The sequence below is a fragment of the Ascaphus truei genome, chromosome 9 (genome assembly GCF_040206685.1).
Source record: "Ascaphus truei isolate aAscTru1 chromosome 9, aAscTru1.hap1, whole genome shotgun sequence".
In the NCBI taxonomy this organism is placed as follows: domain Eukaryota; kingdom Metazoa; phylum Chordata; class Amphibia; order Anura; family Ascaphidae; genus Ascaphus; species Ascaphus truei.
Genome location: NC_134491.1, coordinates 2,035,300 through 2,063,289, shown reverse-complemented (window position 1 = coordinate 2,063,289; position 27,990 = coordinate 2,035,300). Strand labels below are relative to the sequence as shown.

The 27,990-nt window shown below is 54.0% G+C and overlaps 1 protein-coding gene across 3 annotated transcripts in view; it reads left to right on the top strand.

Moving 5' to 3' along the window:
• The first annotated feature begins 2,749 nt into the window (after positions 1 to 2,749).
• Positions 2,750 to 27,990, top strand: part of PRKD1 (protein kinase D1) — a 49,115-nt gene continuing 23,874 nt past the window's right edge. Inside the window, exons 1-4 of one of the 3 annotated variants that reach the window (XM_075613199.1) lie at positions 2,750 to 2,918; positions 17,876 to 18,007; positions 18,543 to 18,703; positions 19,954 to 19,977. In XM_075613199.1, the coding sequence (XP_075469314.1) occupies positions 2,804 to 2,918; positions 17,876 to 18,007; positions 18,543 to 18,703; positions 19,954 to 19,977 (432 nt within the window). In that variant the 5' untranslated portion in view covers positions 2,750 to 2,803. The other 2 variants (XM_075613201.1, XM_075613198.1) reach the window with 2 other exon arrangements.

Below are 27,990 nucleotides of genomic sequence, written 5' to 3'. Positions count from 1 at the left end.
TGAGTAATGTTGGGGGTTAGCGCTGCCAGGGGAGGGTTTTGTATTGGTCTGTAATACCTGTTCCAGTCACTCCTGCGCCCAGCACGCGTGTAATAGGGTTTTATTTGCATCACAAACACCTCTTCTCTTTAAATTGACGAGGTGTTCACGGTACTTCCAAACCCCCCAAACATACCTCGTGTTTGCAGCCATGGCAACGTGCCCGATGCCGCACGGCTGTCATGGAGACCCCTTTCTGTCCAGAGGATGCTGTTCAAGGGGCTATTAGTTGCACGAAGAGTCCTCGTTAAGGAGCGTCAGCGGGCTGTGATTTGCCCGGCAACAAGGTAGAGTCTGCTGTATGTTAACCCTTTGCTGCCGGCGAGCAGAGTTCGAGTGCTGATCATGCCTGGCAGACCTGCAGGATATCACTCAGCGGGTATAGTCTGTCTCCCTATAATGCTCATTAAAAGGAATGCAATACAGGGAGACGGGATAAAGCAGAGCGCTGGGAAAATATATTCAATATCTAGTTGGACTTGTTGAATTCTTTTGTTTTTCATACATTTCGTGAGCTTTTTTATATTTGTTTATAATATACATATGTAACCCCCTTTCCCTATGGGAAACTGCCTGTGAGGCTCTGCTTCTGGGGAGCCTGGGGTACTATATCTCGCGGTGCAGCGCCTCCACCTGTGAGGATCCGCTTCTGGAGAGCCTGGGGTACTATATCTCGCGGTGCAGCGCCTCCACCTGTGAGGATCCGCTTCTTTGGAGCCTGGGGTACTATATCTCGCCTTGCAGCGCCTCCACCTGTGAGGATCCGCTTCTGGGGAGCCTGGGGTACTATATCTCGCGGTGCAGCGCCTCCACCTGTGAGGATCCGCTTCTGGGGAGCCTGGGGTACTATATCTCGCGGTGCAGCGCCTCCACCTGTGAGGATCCGCTTCTGGGGAGCCTGGGGTACTATATCTCGCGGTGCGGCGCCTCCACCTGTGAGGATCCGCTTCTGGGGAGCCTGGGGTACTATATCTCGCGGTGCAGCACCTCCACCTGTGAGGATCCGCTTCTGGGGAGCCTGTGGTACTATTTCTCGCGGTGCAGCGCCTCCACCTGTGAGGATCCGCTTCTGGGGAGCCTGTGGTACTATTTCTCGCGGTGCAGCGCTTCCACCTGTGAGGATCCGCTTCTGGGGGAGCCTGGGGTACTATATCTCGCGGTGCAGCGCCTCCACCTGCGAGGATCCGCTTCTGGGGGAGCCTGGGGTACTATATCTCGCGGTGCAACGCCTCCACCTGTGAGGATCCGCTTCTGGGGGAGCCTGGGGTACTATATCTCGCGGTGCAGCGCATCCACCTGTGAGGATCCGCTTCTGGGGGAGCCTGGGGTACTATATCTCGCGGTGCAGCGCCTCCACCTGTGAGGATCCGCTTCTGGGGGAGTCTGGGGTACTATAACTCGCGGTGCAGTGCCTCCACCTGTGAGGATCCGCTTCTGGGGAGCCTGGGGTACTATATCTCGCGGTGCAGCGCCTCCACCTGTGAGGATCCGCTTCTGGGGGAGCCTGGGGTACTACATCTCGCGGTGCAGCGCCTCCACCTGTGAGGATTCGAGCGTAAGCGGGATGAGTCTTCATAGGAACCAATAACTACTATACAGCCTGGTATAATATAACTTTACTGTAGTAAGGTATAACAAACGATAACAATAATCACATCAATACAATACATTAACATCAATGGTGGTCCCTCGATGTACTGAGGGTACTGTGGTACCAATACCCCTGGTGTCCTGTCCCAGCAAGTCCCACCCAAATGTGCGGTAGCGCTGCCCCTGTGTGAACCGTTGGTGCACGTGTATATCTTCCTGTGCACTCCTGTACCCAGATGCAGCTGGTGGAGCAAGGAACAGTCGGGTCCCACGCAGCGGGGCCTCCAACACCAAGCCCCTCACTCCTTCGGGCCCTGATCCTCCTCACGAGGTGAGCTCCAGCAGGAGTGTCTCACCTGAATGTCTCATGGTCCTGTGGCCTGGTCCTAGGCCGCAGGACACCGCATGGCCGTCCGGTCACTGGTGCAACAGTACTACTATGGTGCTAAGGGCAAGAGTCCCTATCTGGGGCCTTCCCTACAACACTCCACTGGGGTGACTCAGGGCCTGCTGGGGCCTAAGGGGCAGGTCTAGGCCTAGCCTAGGAATCACTGCTCCCTGGACACTACCTTCAGTCTTGCAGTTCTCCGCCTGCAGAGGATATTCTGTCCCTCCTGCTGCTAGAGCTTTATTTTCGTGGACAGACCCATGTGATGTTTCCTCCCCCCAGCGGATTCTGGTACATGTAGTCCCGCGGCTGCATATGCGGAGCCTTTCTAAGATGGCCGCCTCACTCCTGACACTGCGCATGCGCACCTCGTCGTATTGCCCATGCACGATGAACAAAATGGCCGCCCCCACACTCCCGATCGCGCGGAGCTCGGGCGGGCAATCCAGCAGTTCCCCCCTCATCGCAAGTAAGGAGGGGGACTCTGCTACACACATATTGTAAATCGTTCTATTATAAATTGTTTTACAGCACTGCTTGTTCATTATCAGAGACCCTTCATTACTATTCAGTGCAGTGTGCTCATTATCAGGCTGGAAGTGTATAGAGTTGGAGCGTGTTCTTTATTAGGAGGCTGGAGGTGTATAGAGATACTCTGCATCATTACACAGTGCAGTGTGTTCATTATTAGGGTATCGGAGCAATAATAATGAACTACAGAGCTGGCCCTGTTACTCACGATCTCTTCCTTGTCCCGAGCAGTTCCCGGAATGCGGATTCTATGGGATGTACGACAAGATCCTTCTGTTCCGGCACGATCCCAACTCTGAGAACATCCTGCAGCTGGTGAGGTCCGAGGCTGACATTCAGGAGGGAGACCTCATCGAGGTGGTGCTTTCAGGTATGAGTGTCCCCCCTCCCCCCCCGGGCTGCGCTGAGAGGGCAAGGGTCACAAAAAAACACCTGCAAAATGTGGGCGAGAAAATGGGAGGCTATCATTGGGAGGTTAAAAGGAAACAGGAAGGTATTAATGGGGCAGTCCTGCACATTGTGGACTTAGTCCCGTAACCGGTTCATGGAGCTGATTGACACATTTTTAAGAAATAATAATGGTATCATAATAAAAGTAGAAGTGTTTTTTTAAAAAAAACAAAACATTTTTTTTAACATTTCCATTACAAATGAAGGTGTCCTCAACGGCCATGTTTTCAGGATATCCCTGCTTCAGCACAGGTGCTTGACCAGTTGCTCTGTCTTTGATTGAGCCATCTGTGCCGAAGCAGGGATATCCCTAATACTGGACCTGTTGGTGGCCCTTGAGGACTGGAGTTGGCCAAACCTGATCTAATGTCTTTTGGTGATGAGACTGTTTGTCAGTCTTCAAATCCCTTGCTAAACTGTTGTCTGCTTTTTCTTTTGTTGGCAAAGTAATTATGACGCCATCATTTAGTCGAACAGATAAACAGAAGTAGCTGATCTACTTGAATACAGAGTTCCCGACAAGAAGTGAAGTACATTCACAGGATACAAATAAACGAGACGTTACCTGAAGGGGAATGTCATCTTTCTAAGGAAGCTGATTAGACTGACGCTGTTCAGGGAATACAAGCAGTGCCCGTGTTTCAGGAAGGAGCTGGGGATGTGCAGGGGTCATGTTTACAGTGAGACGTTTCTTATTGCTGACGTGTGGGCCCTGTTCAGCTTCCCATTGGGCCACAGTGGGTTGCAGTCTTTTGTGGACGTGAAGGGGTTAACTTCCTCCAACTAAGCATTGGTTTGTAAGGTGTCGGGTTGGAGATTTGTGTCATGACCTTGCTGGAACAATGTTCTAGCCGCAGGGCAAGGCCATCACGCTGCTCTCATCTGTAACCAAATCCATGTTCAAACTTTACATGCCCTATCAGACGGCCTCGGGTCAAAAATAACACAAATCCGCTCATCCTGTAACTTTATCAAGCGGCTGCCCTCTGTACATAGAATAATGCCCATCGCATAGAATAATGCCCATCGCATAGAATAATACCCATCGCCCATCGCATAGAATAATGCCCATCACATAGAATAATACCCATCGCCCATCGCATAGAATAATGCCCATCGCATAGAATAATACCCATCGCCCATCGCATAGAATAATGCCCATCGCATAGAATAATACCCATCGCCCATCGCATAGAATAATGCCCATCGCATAGAATAATGCCCATCGCCCATCGCATAGAATAATGCCCATCGCATAGAATAATGCCGATCGCATAGAATAATGCCCATCGCCCATCGCATAGAATAATGCCCATCGCATAGAATAATGCCCATCGCCCATCGCATAGAATAATGCCCATCGCATAGAATAATGCTCTTCGCCCATCGCATAGAATAATGCCCATCGCATAGGATAATGCCCATCGCATAGAATAATGCCCATCGCATAGAATAATGCTCATCGCCCATCGCATAGAATAATGCCCATCGCATAGGATAATGCCCATCGCCCATCGCATAGGATAATGCCCATCGCATAGAATAATGCCCATCGCATAGAATAATGCCCATCGCATAGAATAATGCCCATCGCCCATCGCATAGAATAATGCCCATCGCATAGAATAATGCTCATCGCCCATCGCATAGAATAATGCCCATCGCATAGGATAATGCCCATCGCATAGAATAATGCCCATCGCATAGAATAATGCCCATCGCATAGAATAATGCCCATCGCATAGAATAATGCCCATCGCATAGAATAATGCTCATCGCCCATCGCATAGAATAATGCCCATCGCATAGGATAATGCCCATCGCCCATCGCATAGGATAATGCCCATCGCATACGATAATGCCCATCGCATACGATAATGCCCAACGCATAGGATAATGCCCATCGCATAGAATAATGCCCATCGCATAGGATAATGCCCATCGCATAGGATAATGCCCATCGCATAGGATAATGCCCATCGCATAGGATAATGCCCATCGCATAGGATAATGCCCATCGCATAGAATAAAGCCCATCGCATAGGATAATGCCCATCGCATAGAATAATGCCCATCGCATAGGATAATGCCCATCGCATAGGATAATGCCCATCGCATAGAATAATGCCCATCGCATAGGATAATGCCCATCGCATAGGATAATGCCCATCGCATAGAATAATGCCCATCGCATAGAATAATGCCCATCGCATAGAATAATGCTCATCGCCCATCGCATAGAATAATGCTCATCGCATAGAATAATGCCCATCGCATAGAATAATGCCCATCGCATAGGATAATGCCCATCGCATAGAATAATGCCCATCGCATAGGATAATGCCCATCGCATAGGATAATGCCCATCGCATAGAATAATGCCCATCGCATAGGATAATGCCCATCGCATAGAATAATGCCCATCGCATAGGATAATGTCCATCGCATAGAATAATGCTCATCGCCCATCGCATAGGATAATGCCCATCGCATAGGATAATGCAAATCGCATAGGATAATGCCCATCGCATAGGATAATGCCCATCGCATAGAATAATGCCAATCGCATAGAATAATGCCCATCGCATAGAATAATGCCCATCGCAAAGAATAATGCCCATCGCATAGGATTATGCCCATCGCATAGAATAATGCCCATCGCATAGAATAATGCCCATCGCATAGAATAATGCCCATCGCATAGAATAATGCCCATCGCATAGAATAATGCCCATCGCATAGAATAATGCCCATCGCATAGAATAATGCCTACCAAGTATTCTCCTCTGAAGAGCTCACACTCTGTGTGAGAGAGAATGAGATCACAGCCCTGTATATAGGCAGGGAGAATCTCATTGTAGCCCTGTATATATGTACAGAGAATAGGGTCACAGCCCTGTATATATGTACAGAGAATAGGGTCACAGCCCTGTATATATGTACAGAGAATAGGGTCACAGCCCTGTATATATGCACAGATAATTGTGTCACAGCCCTGTATATATGCACAGATAATTGTGTGAGTGCCCTGTATATACAGATGGGGAGAATCATGTGACAGCCCTGTATATACAGATGGGGAGAATCATGTGACAGCCCTGTATTTACACATGGGGAGAATCGGGTCTCAGCCCTGTATATACACACGGGGAGAATCGGGTCAAAGCCCTGTATATACACATGGGGAGAATCGGGTCAAAGCCCTGTATATACACACTGGGAGAATCGGGTTACAGCCCTGTATATACACACGGGGAGAATGGGGTCACAGCCCTGTATATACACACGGGGAGATTCGGGTCACAGTCCTGTATATACACACAGGGAGAATCGGGTCACAGCCCTGTATATACACAGGGAGAATCTCATTATAGTCCTGTATATATGCACAGAGAATAGGGTTACAGCCCTGTATATACACACAGGGGGAGTCGGGTCACAGCCCTGTATATACACACAGGGAGAATCGTGTCACAGCCCTCTATATACACAACCACGGGGGGAATGGGGTCACAGCTCTGTATATACACACAGGGAGAATCGGGTCACTGCCCTGTATATACACACAGGGAAAATGGGGTCACAGCCCTGTATATACACACGGGGAGAATGGGGTCACAGCCCTGTATATACACACGGGAGAATGGGGTCACAGCCCTGTATATACACACGGGGAGAATGGGGTCACAGCCCTGTATATGCACACGGGGAAAATGGATTCACAGCCCTGTATATGCACACGGGGAGAATGGGGTCACAGCCCTGTATATACACACGGGGAGAATGGGGTCACAGCCCTGTATATACACACACGGGGAGAATGGGGTCACAGCCGTGTATATACACACGGGGAGAATGGGGTCACAGCCCTGTATATACACACAGGGAAAATGGGGTCACAGCCCTGTATATAAACACGGGGAGAATGGTGTCACAGCCCTGTATATACACACATAGGGAGAATGGGGTCACAGCCCTGTATATACACACGGGGAGAATGGGGTCACAGCCCTGTATATACACACAGGGAGAATGGGGTCACAGCCCTGTATATACACACACAGGGAGAATGGGGTCACAGCCCTGTATATACACACACGGGAGAATGGGGTCACAGCCCTGTATATACACACGGGGAGAATGGGGTCTCAGCCCTGTATATACACACGGGGAGAATGGGGTCTCAGCCCTGTATATACACACGGGGAGAATGGGGTCACAGCCCTGTATATACACACGGGGAGAATGGGGTCACAGCCCTGTATATACACACGGGGAGAATGGGGTCACAGCCCTGTATATACACACGGGAGAATGGGGTCACAGCCCTGTATATACACACAGGGAGAATGGGGTCACAGCCCTGTATATACACACAGGAGAATGGGGTCACAGCCCTGTATATACACACGGGAGAATGGGGTCACAGCTCTGTATATAGACATGGGAGAATGGGGTCACAGCCCTGTATATACACACACAGGGAGAATGGGGTCACAGCCCTGTATATACACACAGGGAGAATGGGGTCACAGCCCTGTATATACACACACAGGGAGAATGGGGTCACAGCCCTGTATATACACACATAGGGAGAATGGGGTCACAGCCCTGTATATACACACACAGGGAGAATGGGGTCACAGCCCTGTATATACACACACAGGGAGAATGGGGTCACAGCCCTGTATATACACACAGGGAGAATGGGGTCACAGCCCTGTATATACACACAGGGAGAATGGGGTCACAGCCCTGTATATACACACGGGGAAAATGGATTCACAGCCCTGTATATGCACACGGGGAGAATGGGGTCACAGCCCTGTATATACACACGGGGAGAATGGGGTCACAGCCCTGTATATACACACACGGGGAGAATGGGGTCACAGCCGTGTATATACACACGGGGAGAATGGGGTCACAGCCCTGTATATACACACAGGGAAAATGGGGTCACAGCCCTGTATATAAACACGGGGAGAATGGTGTCACAGCCCTGTATATACACACATAGGGAGAATGGGGTCACAGCCCTGTATATACACACGGGGAGAATGGGGTCACAGCCCTGTATATACACACGGGGAGAATGGGGTCACAGCCCTGTATATACACACACAGGGAGAATGGGGTCACAGCCCTGTATATACACACACGGGAGAATGGGGTCACAGCCCTGTATATACACACGGGGAGAATGGGGTCTCAGCCCTGTATATACACACGGGGAGAATGGGGTCTCAGCCCTGTATATACACACGGGGAGAATGGGGTCACAGCCCTGTATATACACACGGGGAGAATGGGGTCACAGCCCTGTATATACACACGGGGAGAATGGGGTCACAGCCCTGTATATACACACGGGAGAATGGGGTCACAGCCCTGTATATACACACAGGGAGAATGGGGTCACAGCCCTGTATATACACACAGGAGAATGGGGTCACAGCCCTGTATATACACACGGGAGAATGGGGTCACAGCTCTGTATATAGACATGGGAGAATGGGGTCACAGCCCTGTATATACACACACAGGGAGAATGGGGTCACAGCCCTGTATATACACACAGGGAGAATGGGGTCACAGCCCTGTATATACACACACAGGGAGAATGGGGTCACAGCCCTGTATATACACACATAGGGAGAATGGGGTCACAGCCCTGTATATACACACACAGGGAGAATGGGGTCACAGCCCTGTATATACACACACAGGGAGAATGGGGTCACAGCCCTGTATATACACACACAGGGAGAATGGGGTCACAGCCCTGTATATACACACAGGGAGAATGGGGTCACAGCCCTGTATATACACACAGGGAGAATGGGGTCACAGCCCTGTATATACACACACAGGGAGAATGGGGTCACAGCCCTGTATATACACACACAGGGAGAATGGGGTCACAGCCCTGTATATACACACAGGGAGAATGGGGTCACAGCCCTGTATATACACACGGGGAGAATGGGGTCACAGCCCTGTATATACACACGGGGAGAATGGGGTCACAGCCCTGTATATACACACGGGGAGAATGGGGTCACAGCCCTGTATATACACACGGAGGCTCCTGTATATACATTGACACTGAATAGAGTCCAGCCCTTTCCGGACTCTGTGCTGATGAAAGCCGGGGAACGGGCTGCGCTGTAATTGCTCCCGGGGTAAAGTTTATGCTTCCAGCCTATAAAACCAAAGCATTTTACTGCAAGCCAAGGACACAGTCTCCTCTGCATTTTAATGACATATTTAGCTACGTAACACAGCGCTCCGCAGCTTAACCTTTTCTGTTCCGAACATCGCCGAGCGCACATGCTTTGCTGGCCTTTGTGCCAGGTCTGAAGCTGCCGTTCCTTGTGTTAAAACCAGAACACTGCACCTTTAAAATCAAAAACTGCTTTTGTCTTTTACGAACACATATCTTCTACAAGTCTTCCGTTCTGCTGAGTGCCGAGCGTTCGCTAGAGCTACAATACGGCACTTAATATTCAGCAGCTTTGGTAATGGAGAGTACCACTCTTTGTGGAACCTGGGCATGGAGGTGCCTGAGGCTGCGCTTATAGTGCCGGCGACAGCGATGCGACGTCGCTTCAAAACAAATGCATTGAATCTGTAGCATGCGCTTATAGTAGGCGCGACAGAGCGACGAAGAGATATAAATCTCTGTAGACAGTAGAATTTGATTTTTACAGAGGCAGTCTCCTCATGTGACAGGCTGTAGCCAATCAGATAGCTTCTGATGCAGGGAGAGGGGGAATGTGTCTGTGTGAGTGCAGGGAGAGGTGTGTGTATTTGTGTGGAATTGTGAGTGTGTTTGATGGATTGTGTGAATGTGTGTGTGTGTATGTGTGTGAGGGGGGATTGTGTGTGTGGGATTGTGTGATTGTGTGGGGGATTGTGTGTGTTTGTGATTTGTGTGTGTGGGGGATTGTGTATGATTGTGTGTGTGGGGGGGATTGTGTGTGTGTGTGGGGGGGATTGTGTGTGTGTGTGGGGGGGGTGATTGTGTGTGTGGGGGGGAGTGGATTGTGTGTGTGTGTGGGATTGGGATTGTGTGTGTGGGATTGGGATTGTGTGTGTGGGATTGGGATTGTGTGTGTTGGATTGGGATTGTGTGTGTGTGGGATTGGGATTGTGTGTGTGGGATTGGGATTGTGTGTGTGGGATTGGGATTGTGTGTGTGGGATTGGGATTGTGTGTGTGTGGGATTGGGATTGTGTGTGATTGGGATTGTGTGAGATTGGGATTGTGGGATTGGGATTGTGTGCGTGTGTGGGATTGTGTGTGGGATTGGGATTGTGTGTGCGATTGGGATTGTGTGTGGGATTGGGATTGTGTGTGTGGGGGATTGGGATTGTGTGTGGGGGATTGGGATTGTGTGTGGGGGATTGTGTGTGTGGGGGATTGTGTGTGTGGGGGATTGTGTGTGTGGGGGATTGTGTGTGTGGGGGATTGTGTGTGTGGGGGATTGTGTGTGTGTGGGGGATTGTGTGTGTGTGGGGGATTGTGTGTGTGGGGGGGATTGTGTGTGTGGGATTGGAATTGTGTGTGTGTGGGATTGGGATTGTGTGTGGGTGTGGGATTGGGATTGTGTGGGGGATTGGGATATTGTGTGTGTGGGGGATTGGGATATTGTGTGTGTGGGGGATTGGGATATTGTGTGTGTGGGGGATTGGGATATTGTGTGTGGGGGATTGGGATATTGTGTGTGTGGGATTGGGATATTGTGTGTGTGGGATTGGGATATTGTGTGTGTGGGATTGGGATATTGTGTGTGTGGGATTGGGATATTGTGTGTGTGGGATTGGGATATTGTGTGTGTGGGATTGGGATATTGTGTGTGTGGGATTGGGATATTGTGTGTGTGGGATTGGGATATTGTGTGTGTGGGATTGGGATATTGTGTGTGTGGGATTGGGATATTGTGTGTGTGGGATTGGGATATTATGTGGGATTTTGTGTGTGATTGGGATTTTGTGTGTGATTGGGATTTTGTGTGTGATTGGGATTTTGTGTGAGAGATCAGGGCCGCCAACAGAAATCATGGGGCCCAGGACAAATTAAAGGAGCAGACCCCCCAAACCCCCCCAACCCATAGCGCACCTACTGTACCACTACATCTACAAATATACCCCACTCCCCCCAATACATCTACAAATATACCCCACTCCCCCCAATACATCTACAAATATACCCCACTCCCCCCAATACATCTACAAATATACCCCACTCCCCCCAATACATCTACAAATATACCCCACTCCCCCCAATACATCTACAAATATACCCCACTCCCCCCAATACATCTACAAATATACCCCACTCCCCCCAATACATCTACAAATATACCCCACTCCCCCCCAATACATCTACAAATATACCCCACTCCCCCCCAATACATATACAAATACACCCCAATACATATACAAATCAGGCTTGCCTTGGGGATTATCACAGGTCGGGCCGGTGGCTGCAGGGGGAGGGCGGTGTGGTGGTGGGGGGGGGCGGTGGCTGGCGATGTGGCGGGGGCCCAGCGGCTGGCGGGACTGCGGGGGGTGGTGGCGGGGGCCCGGCAGCTGGTGGAACTGCGAGGGGCCTGTGGGTGGCGGAACTGTGGGGGGAGGGGAGAGGGGAGGGGGTGGCGGTAGCCCGGCGGCTGGGGGGGCTGTCGGTGGCAGGGCCCGGCTGCACGTCACAGCAGTTGCTTCCGGTCCTGCCCCGCTGCAGGCACCTCTGTCCCACAATGGTTGCTCTTGTGTGCGCCGGGCCTCCCTCTCACACCGGTGAGGCGGAAGCTTAGCCCAGCTGACTTCCGCCGCTGCCGAGAGACCCGGTTGTATTTTTATATGTATTGGGGGGGGGGGGGGGGGGTGTATTTTTATATATATTGGGGGGTTAAGTAAAAGTTGTGCGCTAGAATTTTTTTTTCCGTGGTAGGTGCGCTATGGATTGGCCTGCTCCTTTCATTTGTCCTGGGCCCCATTTTGTGTGTGTGTGTGTGTGTGTGTGTGTGTGTGTGTGTGTGTGTGTGTGTGTCAAGTGAAACACACTACACTGTATATGAACAACTTTAAAATACGGTAGTAAATTCTCCCGTAATTTAAAGTAAAAGTACTGTAAGTTCAGCATACAAACAGAAATGACTCCTCTCCATTTCAGCCTTCCCCCTTGCTCTTGTCCCCGTCCCTCTGCCTTCTGTCACTCCCCTTGTAGCTAGAGACGTCTCCCAAACTCAAATTACAACTTTTTCTTGGGCTACAGAGATGGGAGACGTCATCCGTAGCTGTAGCCGGCACTATAAGCGCAGCCTAAGACATTAAATACCCGTCTATACTGCCCCTATGTGCGGGCCACAAAAGCAGGGCGTGCCCCCTGATTCCTGGAGGTATGTATCGGGTGACGATGCATTATGTCCGGGATCTCATCTCTCAGTTCTGTAGTAAGAGCTGATCACCAGGCAGGGAAGTGGTCGGTGAATAAGGCCAGCCATGTAGGCAGGGCTTTATAGGACAGACATTGGAATATAGGGAGGTCCAACACAATATGGCCATCAAATGTAAAAGTACTTATTGGCGTACTGAAGAGCTTACGATCTAATTCGCTATGTGTCAGGCTAAATGGATGTGCAGTGCCTGCTCTCCAGGGTGAGTAAGTGCAAATAATGGGTGGAGGGAGCAGAGTGGCCATGAGATGAGGCTATTGAAACGCTTTAGTGATTTGCAATAACCTCTTGTTTAATAATGCCCCTCCCCACTCCCTCCTGCCCCTCCCTACTCCCCCCTCCCCTCCCCCCCACATTGAAAGGTAACGTGTCATGGCACCTTGTGCCCTTAGCAAGAAACTTCTCTTCCTTTGCCTCTGACACCAAAGCGTTAGACTGCAAGCTCTGTGGGTCAGAGGTTCCTTGTGCCTGCATTCCCCTGCGGTGCTGTATGTGCACAGACGTGTTGCTGCTTTGGGCTCATCGCTCAGTAGTAGTTAAAGTGCCATGCGGCCGTAAGCTGTGTAACGTCCTCCGTTGTGTTATCCTCATAACTGTGGTTTGTTGTGTGGTCGGCCCGTGTGTCAGAGAGAGCTGCTGTCTGGTTATGGTCATAGCCCACAGGGAAATGGTTGAGCCGTGGCTCAGGCTCTGGTTTGTGCCGTGGTTTCTGTCGCCCGGTCGTGATATAACCAAAGGATCTGGTGTTAGAATTCTCCCCCCTCCCCCCAGCAAGTGACACTGTTCCAAACATTAACCTGTGCAATGCTGGTGGGGTTTGCGATGCATGAACACCTGTTCCACACACACAGGATATTTCAGTGTTCTCACTGACCTTATATAAACACACCAAGCGGTGAGCTACATCCGGAAGTGCTCGGTCACCGGAGTGCAGATCTGCAGATCAAATGGTTGATATGACTTCTCACATTTGTAAATTCCGTGCGCGTGGCAGGGCTTTCCTTGGGCGCGTGTGGCAGGGCTTTCCTTGGGCGCGCGTGGCAGGGCTTTCCTTGGGCGCGTGTGGCAGGGCTTTCCTTGGGCGCGTGTGGCAGGGCTTTCCTTGGGCACGGGCGGCAGGGCTTTCCTTAGGCACGGGCGGCAGGGCTTTCCTTGGGCGTGCGTGGCAGGGCTTTCCTTGGGCGTGCGTGGCAGGGTTTTCCTTGGGCGCGTGTGGCAGGGCTTTCCTTGGGCACGCGTGGCAGGGCTTTCCTTGGGCACGCGTGGCAGGGCTTTCCTTGGACGCGCGTGGTAGGTCTTTCCTTGGACGCGCGTGGCAGGTCTTTCCTTGGACGCGCGTGGCAGGTCTTTCCTTGGACGCGCGTGGCAGGGCTTTCCTTGGGCGCGGGCGGCAGGGCTTTCCTTGGGCGCGGGCGGCAGGGCTTTCCTTGGGTGCGGGCGGCAGGGCTTTCCTTGGGCGCGGGCGGCAGGGCTTTCCTTGGGCGCGGGCGGCAGGGCTTTCCTTGGGCGCGCGTGGCATGGCTTTCCTTGGGCGCGCGTGGCAGGGCTTTCCTTGGGCGCGCGTGGCAGGGCTTTCCTTGGGCGCGCGTGGCAGGGCTTTCCTTGGGCGCGCGTGGCAGGGCTTTCCTTGGGCGCGCGTGGCAGGGCTTTCCTTGGGCGCGCGTGGCAGGGCTTTCCTTGGGCGCGCGTGGCAGGGCTTTCCTTGGGCGCGCGTGGCAGGGCTTTCCTTGGGCGCGCGTGGCAGGGCTTTCCTTGGGCGCGCGTGGCAGGGCTTTCCTTGGGCGCGCGTGGCAGGGCTTTCCTTGGGCGCGCGTGGCAGGGCTTTCCTTGGGCGCGCGTGGCAGGGCTTTCCTTGGGCGCGCGTGGCAGGGCTTTCCTTGGGCGCGGGCGGCAGGGCTTTCCTTGGGCACGCGTGGCAGGGCTTTCCTTGGGCCTCGCGTGGCAGGTCTTTCCTTGGGCGCGCGTGGCAGGGCTTTCCTTGGGCGCGCGTGGCGGGTCTTTCCTTGGGCGCGCGTGGCGGGTCTTTCCTTGGGCGCGCGTGGCGGGTCTTTCCTTGGGCGCGCGTGGCGGGTCTTTCCTTGGGCGCGGGCGGCAGGGCTTTCCTTGGGCGTGGGCGGCAGGGCTTTCCTTGGGCGCGCGTGGCAGGGCTTTCCTTGGGCGCGCGTGGCAGAGTATTCCTTGGGCGCGGGCGGCAGGTCTTTCCTTTGGCGCGCGTGGCAGGTTTTCCTTGGGTGCGGGCGGCAGAGTATTCCTTGGGCGCGCGTGGCAGGGCTTTCCTTGGGCGCGCGTGGCAGGGCTTTCCTTGGGCGCGCGTGGCAGGGCTTTCCTTGGGCGCGCGTGGCAGAGTATTCCTTGGGCGCGGGCGGCAGGTCTTTCCTTGGGCGCGCGTGGCAGGTTTTCCTTGGGCGCGGGCGGCAGAGTATTCCTTGGGCGCGCGTGGCAGGTCTTTCCTTGGGCGCGGGCGGCAGAGTATTCCTTGGGCGTGCGTGGCAGGGCTTTCCTTGGGCGCGGGCGGCAGGGCTTTCCTTGGGCGCGCGTGGCAGGTCTTTCCTTGGGCGCGCGTGGCAGGTCTTTCCTTGGGCGCGCGTGGCAGGGCTTTCCTTGGCCGCGCGTGGCAGGGCTTTCCTTGGGCGCGGGCGGCAGGGCTTTCCTTGGGCGCGAGTGGCAGGGCTTTCCTTGGGCGTGCGTGGCAGGGCTTTCCTTGGGCGCGGGCGGCAGGGCTTTCCTTGGGCGCGAGTGGCAGGGCTTTCCTTGGGCGTGCGTGGCAGGGCTTTCCTTGGGCGCGAGTGGCAGGGCTTTCCTTGGGCGCGCGTGGCAGGTCTTTCCTTGGGCGCGCGTGACAGGGCTTTCCTTGGGCGCGGGCGGCAGAGTATTCCTTGGGCGCGCGTGGCAGGGCTTTCCTTGGGCGCGCGTGGCAGGGCTTTCCTTGGGCGCGCGTGGCAGAGTATTCCTTGGGCGCGGGCGGCAGGTCTTTCCTTGGGCGCGGGCGGCAGAGTATTCCTTGGGCGTGCGTGGCAGGGCTTTCCTTGGGCGCGGGCGGCAGGGCTTTCCTTGGGCACGCGTGGCATGGCTTTCCTTGGGCGCGCGTGGCAGGTCTTTCCTTGGGCGCGCGTGGCAGGTCTTTCCTTGGGCGCGCGTGGCAGGGCTTTCCTTGGGCGTGCGTGGCAGGGCTTTCCTTGGGCGCGGGCGGCAGGGCTTTCCTTGGGCGCGAGAGGCAGGGCTTTCCTTGGGCGCGCGCGGCAGGGCTTTCCTTGGGCGCGGGCGGCAGGGCTTTCCTTGGGCGCGGGCGGCAGGGCTTTCCTTGGGCGCGGGCGGCAGGGCTTTCCTTGGGCGCGGGCGGCAGGGCTTTCCTTGGGCGTGCGGGGCAGGGCTTTCCTTGGGCGTGCGGGGCAGGGCTTTCCTTGGGCGCGGGCGGCAGGGCTTTCCTTGGGCGCGGGCGGCAGGGCTTTCCTTGGGCGCGGGCGGCAGGGCTTTCCTTGGGCGCGGGCGGCAGGGCTTTCCGTGGGCGCGCGTGGCAGGGCTTTCCTTGGGCGCGGGCGGCAGGGCTTTCCTTGGGCGCGGGCGGCAGGGCTTTCCTTGGGCGCGGGCGGCAGGGCTTTCCTTGGGCGCGGGCGGCAGGGCTTTCCTTGGGCGCGGGCGGCAGGGCTTTCCTTGGGCGTGCGTGGCAGGGCTTTCCTTGGGCGCGGGCGGCAGGGTTTTCCTTGGGCGCGGGCGGCAGGGCTTTCCTTGGGCGAGAGTGGCAGGGCTTTCCTTGGGCGTGCGTGGCAGGGCTTTCCTTGGGCGCGGGCGGCAGGGCTTTCCTTGGGCGCGAGTGGCAGGGCTTTCCTTGGGCGTGCGTGGCAGGGCTTTCCTTGGGCGCGAGTGGCAGGGCTTTCCTTGGGCGCACGTGGCAGGTCTTTCCTTGGGCGCGCGTGGCAGGTCTTTCCTTGGGCGTGCGTGGCAGGGCTTTCCTTGGGCGCGTGGCAGGGCATTCCTTGGGCGCGCGTGGCAGGGCTTTCCTTGGGCGCGCGTGGCAGGGCTTTCCTTGGGCGCGCGTGGCAGGGCTTTCCTTGGGCGCGCGTGGCAGAGTATTCCTTGGGCGCGGGCGGCAGGTCTTTCCTTGGGCGCGGGCGGCAGAGTATTCCTTGGGCGCGCGGGGCAGGGCTTTCCTTGGGCGCGCGTGGCAGGTCTTTCCTTGGGCGCGCGTGGCAGGTCTTTCCTTGGGCGCGCGTGGCAGGTCTTTCCTTGGGCGCGCGTGGCAGGGCTTTCCTTGGGCGTGCGTGGCAGGGCTTTCCTTGGGCGCGGGCGGCAGGGCTTTCCTTGGGCGCGAGTGGCAGGGCTTTCCTTGAGCGCGCGTGGCAGGGCTTTCCTTGGGCGGGCGTGGCAGGGCTTTCCTTGGGCGCGGGCGGCAGGGCTTTCCTTGGGCGCGGGCGGCAGGGCTTTCCTTGGGCGCGGGCGGCAGGGCTTTCCTTGGGCGCGGGCGGCAGGGCTTTCCTTGGGCGCGGGCGGCAGGGCTTTCCTTGGGCGCGGGCGGCAGGGCTTTCCTTGGGCACGGGCGGCAGGGCTTTTCTTGGGCGCGGGCGGCAGGGCTTTCCTTGGGCGCGGGCGGCAGGGCTTTCCTTGGGCGCGCGCGGCAGGGCTTTCCTTGGGCGCGCGTGGCAGGGCTTTCCTTGGGCGCGGGCGGCAGGGCTTTCCTTGGGCGCGGGCGGCAGGGCTTTCCTTGGGCGCGGGCGGCAGGGCTTTCCTTGGGCGCGGGCGGCAGGGCTTTCCTTGGGCGCGGGCGGCAGGGCTTTCCTTGGGCGTGCGTGGCAGGGCTTTCCTTGGGCGCGGGCGGCAGGGCTTTCCTTGGGCGCGGGCGGCAGGGCTTTCCTTGGGCGCGGGCGGCAGGGCTTTCCTTGGGCGTGGGCGGCAGGGCTTTCCTTGGGCGCGCGTGGCAGGGCTTTCCTTGGGCGCGCGTGGCAGGGCTTTCCTTGGGCGCGGGCGGCAGGGCTTTCCTTGGGCGCGGGCGGCAGGGCTTTCCTTGGGCGTGCGTGGCAGGGCTTTCCTTGGGCGCGGGCGGCAGGGCTTTCCTTGGGCGCGGGCGGCAGGGCTTCCCTTGGATTTGTTTCTGACGTTCCTGGAGCTTTAGTTATTTAGTCACTGAAATGTTTAGGACAGGGGGGCTCAACTCCAGTCCCAAAGGGCCACCAAGAGGTCGGGTTTCCAGGTTATCCCTGCTTTAGCACAGGTGGCTCAATCAGTTGTTCAATCTATGACTGCACCACGAAGCAGGGATATCCTAAAAACCTGTCGGTGGCCCTTGAGGACTAGAGGTGACTGCCCCTGGTTTAGCGTTTAAAGTTGCAGAATGTGAATGCAGATCACAGGGATGTTTCCGCTGTAGGTTATACGCGGAGAGGTGAAACACTTCTCTCATCCTCTTATTCCTTCCACAGCCTCGGCCACTTTTGAGGATTTCCAGATCCGGCCTCACGCTCTGTTTGTTCACTCGTACCGGGCGCCAGCGTTCTGCGACCACTGCGGAGAGATGCTGTGGGGTCTGGTGAGGCAGGGTCTCAAGTGTGAAGGTGAGTGTGGTACTCTCATTGCAGACAGGCCAAGGTCCTCAGTATGAAATCCTTACACTTCCCCCAGTAGATGTGCCTGTGTTCCCTCTTCCCCCAGTAGATGTGCCTGTGTCGCCTGGGTCCCATGTGTCGCCTGGGTCCCATGTGTCGCCTGGGTCCCATGTGTCGCCTGGGTCCCATGTGTCGCCTGGGTCCCATGTGTCGCCTGGGTCCCATGTGTCGCCTGGGTCCCATGTGTCGCCTGGGTCCCATGTGTCGCCTGGGTCCCATGTGTCGCCTGGGTCCCATGTGTCGCCTGGGTCCCATGTGTCGCCTGGGTCCCATGTGTCGCCTGGGTCCCATGTGTCGCCTGGGTCCCATGTGTCGCCTGGGTCCCATGTGTCGCCTGGGTCCCATGTGTCGCCTGGGTCCCATGTGTCGCCTGTTTCCCATGTGTCGCCTGGGTCCCATGTGTCGCCTGGGTCCCATGTGTCGCCTGTATCCCATGTGTCGCCTGTATCCCATGTGTCGCCTGTATCCCATGTGTCGCCTGTAGGGTGCGGTCTGAACTACCACAAGAGATGTGCCTTCAAGATCCCCAACAACTGCAGCGGCGTCCGAAAGCGCAGACTTTCCAACGTGTCTCTGACGGGACTTTCCAGCATCCGCACCGTGTCGGCCGAGACGATCCCCTGCACTCAGGACGAGGCATTACTGGTATGAGGAGGGGGGATCTGATGGACAGGCATGATTTATGGCATCGCCACCGAAAGCCTAACTCGAGAAGAGAGAGTTAGTTACAGGGAGCACACAATGCTGGCTTTGTCAGGGACACTTATGGGATTGGACCTAAATGATGTAAGAATGCAGTGGTTGCAAGGCCTTCCTTGTGAAATTCACAATGGCAGCCATCTTTAAAAATGGCTCCCTAAAGCAATGTGTTAATTGCAGCAGTAACCGTGCACTCGCACTTTGCCATTTGAAATAAATACTTTGTCTTTACGGATCACGGACCCTTCATTAGAACACTTATTCATTGTGAAATTGCTGCTATTAGAGAAGTATTGATGCAGAATAATACCCAGACCTTTTACAGAAAGCAGTGTTTGTGTATTTTCTAACCACGGCTTAAACCCGATTGCTGCAGCACCACACACATCTAGGTGTGACTGCTGAAAGTACTGTGTGGCACACCTTGTCATGCTGCTCGTGGTTACACTTTTAGGGTCCCAGTGTTATACTTCTTGAATCATGATACAGGTGTGTATATGATGGGGATACAGGTGTGTATATGATGGGGATACAGGTGTGTATATGATGGGGATACAGGTGTGTATATGATGGGGATACAGGTGTGTATATGATGGGGATACAGGGCGAGCACTTCCTTGTGTATGTTGCAGGATAGGGCTGTAGATCTGTTTTATTTTGGTTCAAGTCCCGACCACCCCCCCCCCCCCCAAGTACTGTGTGTGTGTGTGTGTGTGTGTGTGTGTGTGTGTGTGTGTGCGCGCGCACGCGCGCGCGGACTCCCTGTGTGTGTGTATATGTGTTGACACCCCCTTATTTACCTGTGTGTGTATGCGTCTCCCCCTGCATGTGTTTGTGCTCTGGCTCCCCCTGTGTGTGTGGACTCCCCCTGTGTGTTTGTGTGGGGTGGGGGTGGGGGGGCGCTCCCCCTAATACCCGTGTGTGTTTTTATGCGGGTGCTCCCTCTGATGCCCGTGTGCGTGTGTATGTATGCGTCTCCCCCTGCGTGTGTGTGTGCGCTCACTCCCTCGATGCCCGCGTGTGTGCGTGTGTGCGTTCCCCCTGATGCCTGTGTGTGTGTGCGCGTTCCCCATGATGCCTGTGTGGGGGTGCTTCCCGTTGTGTGTGTGTGTGTGTGTGTGTGTATTCGCGTACATCTCACATTTTAACACTAACTCTCTTCTCTCTCCCTGCTCTGACTTCCTTTCCTCTCTCAGTCTCCTCTCAGCCCCAGCTATGAGGTATGTGCTGTCTTTCCATCTCTTTTTCCAACCCAAGCACATCATCCTTCCATGTGTCTGACTGGTGCCGCCGCTGCAGGGGATTCAGACATTAGCTGGTTAGTGCACACGTAGAAGTGGGCTGGGGTCAGTGTAGCGTGCTGAGTGCGCAGGACATGGGAGATCAGGGGTTAGTGTGTGCGCAGACACTGAAGTGGATTTGTATATTTCTGTTGTACAGCAGGTGCAGAGGATAGCGTGTGTGTGCGTGTGTGTGTGCGTGTGTGTGTGTGTGTGTGTGTGTGTGTGTGTGTGTGTGTGCGCGCGCAGAGGAGCTGGGATTAGTACAGGATGCTGTGTGTGTGTAGAGGAGCTGGGATTAGTACAGGACGCTGTGTGTGCAGAGGAGCTGGGATTAGTACAGGACGCTGTGTGTGCAGAGGAGCTGGGATTAGTACAGGATGCTGTGTTTGGAGAGGAGCTGGGATTAGTACAGGACACTGTGTGCAGAGGAGCTAGGATTAGTACAGGACGCTGTGTTTGGAGAGGAGCTGGGTTTAGTACAGGATGCTGTGTGTGCAGAGAAGCTGGGATTAGTAGAGGATACCGTGTGTGCAGAGGAGCTGGGATTAGTACAGGATGCTGTATATGCGCAGAGGATCTTTGATTAGTACAAGATACTGTGTGTGCAGAGTTGCTGGGATTAGTACAGGATACTGTGTGTGCAGAAGGGAAACTTTGATTAGTACAGGATGATGTGTGTGCAGAGGAGCTGGAATTAGTACAGGATTGTGTGTGTGTGTGTTTGTGTGCGTGCGTGCGCGCAGAGGATCTGAGATTGGTACAGGACGCTGTGTGTGCAGAGGAGCTGGGATTAGTACAGGATACTGTGTGTGTGCAGAGGAGCTGGGATTGGTACAGGATACTGTGTGTGCAGAGGAGCTGGGATTGGTACAGGATACTGTGTGTGTGCAGCGGAGCTGGGATTGGTACAGGATACTGTGTGTGCAGAGGAGCTGGGATTAGTACAGGATGCTGTGTGCAGAGGAGCTAGGATTAGTACAGGATGCTGTGTGCAGAGGAGCTGGGATTAGTACAGGATGCTGTGTGTGCAGAGGATCTGGGATTAGTACAGGATGCTGTGTGCAGAGGAGCTAGGATTAGTACAGGATGCTGTGTGCAGAGGAGCTGGGATTAGTACAGGATGCTGTGTGTGCAGAGGATCTGGGATTAGTACAGGATGCTGTGTGCAGAGGAGCTAGGATTAGTACAGGATGCTGTGTGCAGAGGAGCTAGGATTAGTACAGGATGCTGTGTGAAGAGGAGCTAGGATTAGTACAGGATGCTGTGTGTGTAGAGGAGCTAGGATTAGTACAGGATGCTGTGTGTTGAGGAGCTGGGATTAGTACAGGATGCTGTGTGTAGAGGAGCTGGGATTAGTACAGGATGCTGTGTGTAGAGGAGCTGGGATTAGTACAGGATACTGTGTGTAGAGGAGCTGGGATTAGTACAGGATACTGTGTGTAGAGGAGCTGGGATTAGTACAGGATACTGTGTTTGCGCATAGGAACTGGGATTAGTACAGGATTGTGTGTGTGTGTGTGTGTGCACAGAGAAACTGGGATTAGTACAGGGTGTGTGTGTAGAGGAGCTTGGATAAATACTGTGTGTGTGTGTGTGTGTGTGTGTGTGTGTGTGTGTGTGTGTGTGTGTGTGTGTGTGTGTGTGTGTGTGTGTGTGTGTGTGTGTGTGTGTGTTGGGATAAGTACAGGATGCTGTGTGCAGAAGGGAAACTGGTATTAGTGTGTATGTGTGTATAGGATCTGGGATTAGTACAGGATGCTGTGTGTGTCTACAGGAGCTGGGATTAGTACAGGATGCTGTTTGCGCAGAGGCGCTGGGATTAGTGTGTGTGTGTGTGTGTGTGTGTATATGTATGAGTTTTCATTAATACAGGATTCTGTGTGAGCAGAAGGGAAGCTTGGATTAGTACGTGTGTGTGCAGAGGTGCTGGGATTAGTACATGTGTGTGCAGAGGTGCTGGGATTAGTACATGTGTGTGCAGAGGTGCTGGGATTAGTACATGTGTGTGCAGAGGTGCTGGGATTGGTACAGGACGCTGTGTGTGCAGAGGAGCTGGGATTGGTACGTGTGTGTGCAGAGGAGCTGGGATTGGTACAGGACGCTGTGTGTGCAGAGGAGCTGGGATTGGTACAGGACGCTGTGTGTGCAGAGGAGCTGGGATTAGTACAGGACGCTGTGTGTGCAGAGGAGCTGGGATTGGTACGTGTGTGTGCAGAGGAGCTGGGATTGGTACCTGTGTGTGCAGAGGAGCTGGGATTGGTACAGGATACTGTGTGTGCAGAGGAGCTGGGATTGGTACGTGTGTGTGCAGAGGAGCTGGGATTAGTACAGGACGCTGTGTGCGCAGAGGAGCTGGGATTGGTACGTGTGTGTGCAGAGGAGCTGGGATTGGTACAGGACGCTGTGTGCGCAGAGGAGCTGGGATTAGTACAGGACGCTGTGTGTGCAGAGGAGCTGGGATTAGTACAGGACGCTGTGTGTGCAGAGGAGCTGGGATTGGTACGTGTGTGTGCAGAGGAGCTGGGATTGGTACAGGACGCTGTGTGTGCAGAGGAGCTGGGATTGGTACAGGACACTGTGTGTGCAGAGGAGCTGGGATTGGTACGTGTGTGTGCAGAGGTGCTGGGATTGGTACGTGTGTGTGCAGAGGTGCTGGGATTGGTACGTGTGTGTGCAGAGGAGCTGGGATTGGTACGTGTGTGTGCAGAGGAGCTGGGATTGGTACGTGTGTGTGCAGAGGAGCTGGGATTGGTACGTGTGTGTGCAGAGGAGCTGGGATTGGTACGTGTGTGTGCAGAGGAGCTAGGATTAGTACAGGACGCTGTGTGTGCAGAGGTGCTGGGATTGGTACGTGTGTGTGCAGAGGTGCTGGGATTGGTACGTGTGTGTGCAGAGGTGCTGGGATTGGTACGTGTGTGTGCAGAGGAGCTGGGATTGGTACGTGTGTGTGCAGAGGTGCTGGGATTAGTACATGTGTGTGCAGAGGTGCTGGGATTAGTACATGTGTGTGCAGAGGTGCTGGGATTAGTACATGTGTGTGCAGAGGTGCTGGGATTGGTACAGGACGCTGTGTGTGCAGAGGAGCTGGGATTGGTACGTGTGTGTGCAGAGGAGCTGGGATTGGTACAGGACGCTATGTGTGCAGAGGAGCTGGGATTGGTACGTGTGTGTGCAGAGGAGCTGGGATTGGTACAGGACGCTGTGTGTGCAGAGGAGCTGGGATTGGTACAGGACGCTGTGTGTGCAGAGGAGCTGGGATTGGTACCTGTGTGTGCAGAGGAGCTGGGATTGGTACAGGATACTGTGTGTGCAGAGGAGCTGGGATTGGTACGTGTGTGTGCAGAGGAGCTGGGATTAGTACAGGACGCTGTGTGCGCAGAGGAGCTGGGATTGGTACGTGTGTGTGCAGAGGAGCTGGGATTGGTACAGGACGCTGTGTGCGCAGAGGAGCTGGGATTAGTACAGGACGCTGTGTGTGCAGAGGAGCTGGGATTAGTACAGGACGCTGTGTGTGCAGAGGAGCTGGGATTGGTACGTGTGTGTGCAGAGGAGCTGGGATTGGTACAGGACGCTGTGTGTGCAGAGGAGCTGGGATTGGTACAGGACGCTGTGTGTGCAGAGGAGCTGGGATTGGTACGTGTGTGTGCAGAGGTGCTGGGATTGGTACGTGTGTGTGCAGAGGAGCTGGGATTGGTACGTGTGTGTGCAGAGGAGCTGGGATTGGTACGTGTGTGTGCAGAGGAGCTGGGATTGGTACGTGTGTGTGCAGATGAGCTGGGATTGGTACGTGTGTGTGTGCAGAGGAGCTAGGATTAGTACAGGACGCTGTGTGTGCAGAGGTGCTGGGATTGGTACAGGACGCTGTGTGTGCAGAGGAGCTGGGATTGGTACGTGTGTGTGCAGAGGTGCTGGGATTGGTACGTGTGTGTGCAGAGGAGCTGGGATTGGTACAGGACGCTGTGTGTGCAGAGGAGCTGGGATTGGTACAGGACGCTGTGTGTGCAGAGGAGCTGGGACTGGTACGTGTGTGTGTGCAGAGGAGCTGGGATTGGTATGTGTGTGTGCAGAGGAGCTGGGATTGGTACGTGTGTGTGCAGAGGAGCTGGGATTGGTACAGGACGCTGTGTGTGCAGAGGAGCTGGGATTGGTACAGGACGCTGTGTGTGCAGAGGAGCTGGGATTGGTACAGGACGCTGTGTGTGCAGAGGTGCTGGGATTGGTACAGGACGCTGTGTGTGCAGAGGAGCTGGGATTGGTACAGGACGCCGTATGTGTGTGCAGAGGAGCTGGGATTAGTACAGGATGCTGTGTGTGCAGAGGAGCTAGGATTAGTACAGGATGCTGTGTGCAGAGGAGCTAGGATTAGTACAGGATGCTGTGTGTGCAGAGGAGCTAGGATTAGTACAGGATACTGTGTGCAGAGGAGCTGGGATTAGTACAGGATGCTGTGTGTAGAGGAGCTAGGATTAGTACAGGATACTGTGTGCAGAGGAGCTGGGATTAGTACAGGATGCTGTGTGTAGAGGAGCTAGGATTAGTATAGGATGCTGTGTGTAGAGGAGCTAGGATTAGTACAGCATGCTGTGTGTAGAGGAGCTAGGATTAGTACAGGATGCTGTGTGTAGAGGAGCTGGGATTAGTACAGGATACTGTGTGTAGAGGAGCTGGGATTAGTACAGGATACTGTGTGTAGAGGAGCTGGGATTAGTACAGGATGCTGTGTGTAGAGGAGCTAGGATTAGTACAGGATGCTGTGTGTAGAGGAGCTTGGATTAGTACAGGATGCTGTGTGTAGAGGAACTGGGATTAGTACAGGATGCTGTGTGTAGAGGAGCTGGGATTAGTACAGGATGCTGTGTGTAGAGGCGCTAGGATTAGTAAAGGATGCTGTGTGTAGAGGAGCTGGGATTAGTACAGCATGCTGTGTTTGCGCATAGGAACTGGGATTAGTACAGGGTGTGTGTGTAGAGGAGCTTAGATAAATACAGTGTGTGTGTGTGTGTGTGTGTGTGTGTGTGTGTGTGTGTGTGTGTGTGTGTGTGTGTGTGTGTGTGTGTGTGTGTGGATAAGTACAGGATGCTGTGTGCAGAAGAGAAACTGGTATTAGTGTGTGTGTGTATAGGATCTGGGATTAGTACAGGATGCTGTGTGTGTCTACAGGAGCGGGGATTAGTACAGGATGCTGTTTGCGCAGAGGCGCTGGGATTAGTGTGTGTGTGTGTATATGTATGAGTTTTCATTAATACAGGATTCTGTGTGAGCAGAAGGGAAGCTGGGATTGGTACGTGTGTGTGCAGAGGAGCTTGGATTGGTACGTGTGTGTGCAGAGGAGCTGGGATTGGTACGTGTGTGTGCAGAGGAGCTGGGATTGGTACGTGTGTGTGCAGAGGAGCTGGGATTGGTACGTGTGTGTGCAGAGGAGCTGGAATTGGTACAGGACGCCGTGTGTCCAAGATCTGGTATTAGTAAAGGACGTGGTGTGCGCAAAGGATCTGGGATTTGTACAGGTGCGCTGTGTGTGCATGTAGAGGAGCTGGGATTAGTGTGTGTGTGTCTGTGTGTGTCTGTGTGTGTCTGTGTGTGTCTGTGTGTGTCTGTGTGTCTGTGTATGAGTTTACATTAATACAGGATTCTGTGTGAGCAGAAGGGAAGCTGGGATTAGTACAGGATACCATGTGTGCAGAGGATCTTGGATTAGTACAGGATACTGTGTGCAGAGGAGCTAGGATTAGTACAGGATACCATGTGTGCAGAGGATCTTGGATTAGTACAGGATACTGTGTGTGCAGAGGAGCTAGGATTAGTACAGGACGTTGTGTGTGCAGAGGAGCTGGGATTAGTACAGGATTCTGTGTGTGCAGAGGAGCTGGAATTGGTACAGGACGCTGTGTGTGCGCAGAGGAGCTGGGATTAGTACAGGACGCTGTTTGTATAGTACAGGATGCTGTGTGTGTGTGTGTGTGTGTGTGTGTGTGTGTGTGTGTGTGTGTGTGTGTGTGTGTGTGTGTGTGCGAGCGCGCGCGCGCAGAGGAGCTGGGATTAGTACAGGATACTGTGTGTGCGCAATGGAGCTGGGATTAGTACAGGATACTGTGTGTGCGCAGAGGACCTGGGATTAGTACAGGATACTGTGTGTGTGTGTGTGCGCGCGCGCAGTGGAGCTGGGATTAGTACAGGACGCTGTGTGCGCGCAGAGGAGCTGGGATTAGTACAGGACGCTGTGTGTGCAGAGGAGCTGGGATTAGTACAGGATGCTGTGTGTGCGCAGAGGAGCTGGGATTAGTACAGGACGCTGTGTGCGCAGAGGAGTTGGGATTAGTACAGGACGCTGTTTGTATAGTACAGGATGGTGTGTGTGTGTGTGTGTGTGTGTGTGTGTGTGTGTGTGTGTGTGTGCGCGCGCGCGCAGTGGAGCTGGGATTAGTATTGTATTGTATTGTATGTCTTTATTTATATAGCGCCATTAGTGTACATAGCGCTTCACAGCAGTAATACATATGGTTATCAAATAAATAACAGATAATATAAATAACAGATCATGGGAATAAGTGCTTTAGACATAAAAGTAACATTTCGGAAGAGGAGTCCCTGCCCCGAGGAGCTTACAGTCTAATTGGTAGGTAGGGAGAACGTACAGAGACAGGAGGGAGTTCTGGTAAGTGCGTCTGCAGGGGGCCAAGAATTATGTATCGTGTTTAGAATATCCACAGTGCTATTCATATGCTTCTTTAAGCAAGTGTGTCTTAAGCTGGGTCTTAAAGGTGGATAGAGAGGGTGCTAGTCGGGTACTGAGGGGAAGGGCATTCCAGAGGTGTGGGGCAGTCAGTGAGAAAGGTTTAAGGCGGGAGAGGGCTTTAGATACAAAGGGGGTAGAAAGAAGACATCCTTGAGAAGAACGCAAGAGTCTGGATGGTGCATACCGAGAAATTAGGGATGAGATGTAAGGAGGGGCAGAAGAATGTAAAGCTTTAAAAGTGAGGAGAAGAATGGAGTGTGAGATGCGGGATTTGATCGGAAGCCAGGAGAGGGATTTCAGGAGGGGAGATGCTGAGACAGATCTAGGAAAGAGTAGAGTGATTCTGGCAGCAGCATTTAGGATAGATTGTAGGGGAGACAGGTGAGAGGCAGGAAGGCCGGACAGCAGGAGGTTACAGTAATCAAGACGGGAGAGAATGAGGGCCTGAGTCAGAGTTTTAGCAGTCGAACAACAGAGGAAAGGGCGTATCTTAGTTATATTGCGGAGGAAAAAGCGACAAGTTTTAGAAAAGTTTTGAATGTGAGGGGCGAATGTGAGAGAGGAGTCGAATGTGACCCCTAGGCAGCGTGCTTGGGCTACTGGGTGAATGATTGTAGTTCCAACAGTAATGTGGAAGGAGGTAGTAGGGCCAGGTTTGGGAGGAAGTATGAGGAGCTCTGTTTTAGCCATGTTGAGTTTAAGGCGGCGGAGGGCCATCCAGGATGATATAGCAGAGAGACATTCAGAAACTTTGGTTTGTACAGCAGGTGTAAGGTCTGGTGTTGAGAAATATATTTGTGTGTCGTCGGCATAGAGGTGATAATTAAACCCAAAAGATGTTATTAGGTCACCTAGAGAGAGTGTGTACAGAGAAAAGAGAAGAGGTCCCAGGACAGAGCCCTGGGGTACCCCCACAGAGAGATCAATAGAGGAGGAGGAGGTGTTAGCAGAAGAGACACTAAAAGTACGATGGGAGAGGTAGGATGAGATCCAGGATAGAGCTTTGTTCGGAATACCTAGAGTATGGAGAATGTGGAGGAGAAGAGGGTGGTCCACGGTGTCAAATGCTGCAGAGAGGTCGAGTAATATGAGCAGAGTGTAATGACCTCTGTCTTTGGCAGCATGGAGGTCGTCAGTTATTTTAGTGAGGGCTGTTTCGGGGGAGTGAGCAGTGCGGAAGCCAGATTGTAGAGGGTCTAGGAGAGAATAGGTGT